Here is a 1,776-nt window from a genome sequence, read left to right as displayed (position 1 = left end):
CAATCCGCAGAGGCTTACCAAGGCTGGAGGCAGTCTATTACATCGATCTCTACTCACGAGATGATTCAAAGGATAAAGCAATATTACTAAAGTTTGCAAAACTAGATTTTTGCATGCTTCAAGTAATTCACCGCAAGGAGTTAAGTATCATCACAGAGTAAGTTCAAATTTTTTAGGCGATAACTTCAAATTTAACTGAATAAATATTGATGACTAGACTGACACTATTTGAATTTTTAGGTGGTGGAAAAATTTAGATGTTGAAATAAATCTGCCATATGCTAGAAACAGAGTTGTAGAATGCTATTTTTGGGCAATGGGAGTGTATTTTGAGCCTCGATACTCCTTTGCAAGAAAGATATTTTCCAAAGTAATTGCAATGGCATCCATTTTAGATGATACCTACGACGCCTATGGCACACTTGAAGAACTTGAGCTCTTTACAAATGCTATCAAAAGGTCAAGTTCACGAAATCTACTCAACACTTTCAGCTCAATTAATTCTATGTATTTTTAGTTAAAATTAAATTTCCTATTTGTATTTTCTAAGATGGGAGGTTTTGTCACTTGATTTTCAGGTGGGATATTAGCAATATAGATGTACTTCCGAAGTACATGAAACTGATTTATCAAGGACTCTTGGATGTTTTTGGCGAAGCTGAGGAGCAAATCTCAAAGGAAGGACGGACATATTGCATGTCATATGTCATAAAAGCGGTAAACCACCTCTCTCTCTCTCTCTCTCTCTCTCTCTCTCTCTCTCTCTCTCTCTCTCTCTCTCTCTATATATATATATATATATAACTGCTTTTGGGGCTGGTGCCAAAAATGGCTTTCTAACTTGCACTTATTACTATTAAAGTTATAATATTTGTTTACCAGGTGAAGAAACTAGTCCAAGCCTACTTTGAGGAAGCCAAGTGGTGCAGTGAAGGTTATTTTCCAAAAGTGGAGGAGTATATGCAAGTTTCACTTGTGACAACTTGCTATCATATGCTGGCAACGGCTTCTTTTCTTGGCATGGGAAAGATTGCTGATAAGCAGGCCTTTGAATGGATCTCCAATTACCCTAAAATTGTGAAAGCCTCCCAAGTTATTTGCAGACTTATGGATGATATAGTGTCTCATGAGGTACAGTATATATTAATATTGATGCATGGTTATAAATTCATCGTCTTATTATTATTATTGTTAACTTCTGTGTTTGTAGTTTGAACAAAAAAGAAAGCATGTTGCCTCGGGTATTGAATGTTACATGAAGCAGCATGGCGTCTCTGATGAAGAGGTAATTAAAGTATTCCGCAAAGAAATATCAAATGGATGGAAAGATATAAATGAAGGATTCCTGAAACCAACAGAAGTGGCAATGCCTCTCCTTGAGCGCATTCTCAATCTTGCACGGGTGATGGATGTTATTTACAAGGATGATGATGGCTACACCAACTCTTATGTGATCAAAGACTACATCACCACATTGCTTGAGAAGCCTGTTCCCTTTTGAGTAGTTTCTGCGATGCAGATTACATCCTATATAAACTACTAGTGTTGTCTTTTGGAATAAGCTCTGGCATTTGTTCCTCGATCAAAGTACTTTTGTGCTTTTGTCACAATTATCAAATTCTGCCTTATAATTAATAATGAAAGGTTTACTTGTATTCCTGTACTACAATTTATAAAGTTTTACCTGCATATTTTCATTGATTTGCACCATAACACTGTAAATCTTACCACACTGGATTTCAACATCTACCAAATATCTATTCTTAATTCTATCTC

At 36.0% G+C, this 1,776-nt stretch overlaps 1 protein-coding gene across 1 annotated transcript; it reads left to right on the top strand.

The window, feature by feature from the left end:
- Positions 1–8: 8 nt before the first annotated feature.
- Positions 9–1,501, top strand: LOC112095683 (alpha-copaene synthase-like; the record flags this gene model as incomplete). Its single annotated transcript, XM_024177786.1, has 5 exons — positions 9–157; positions 241–459; positions 579–717; positions 883–1,131; positions 1,211–1,501. Coding segments are annotated over 5 exons (1,047 nt in total), but the record flags the coding sequence as incomplete, so codon positions are not given.
- Positions 1,502–1,776: the final 275 nt, after the last annotated feature.

Source organism: Citrus clementina, unplaced genomic scaffold, assembly GCF_000493195.1.
Source record: "Citrus clementina cultivar Clemenules unplaced genomic scaffold, Citrus_clementina_v1.0 scaffold_81, whole genome shotgun sequence".
NCBI lineage: Eukaryota > Viridiplantae > Streptophyta > Magnoliopsida > Sapindales > Rutaceae > Citrus > Citrus x clementina.
Note: the sequence above shows the minus strand (reverse complement) of the source record. Positions and strands in the feature narration are given on the sequence as shown.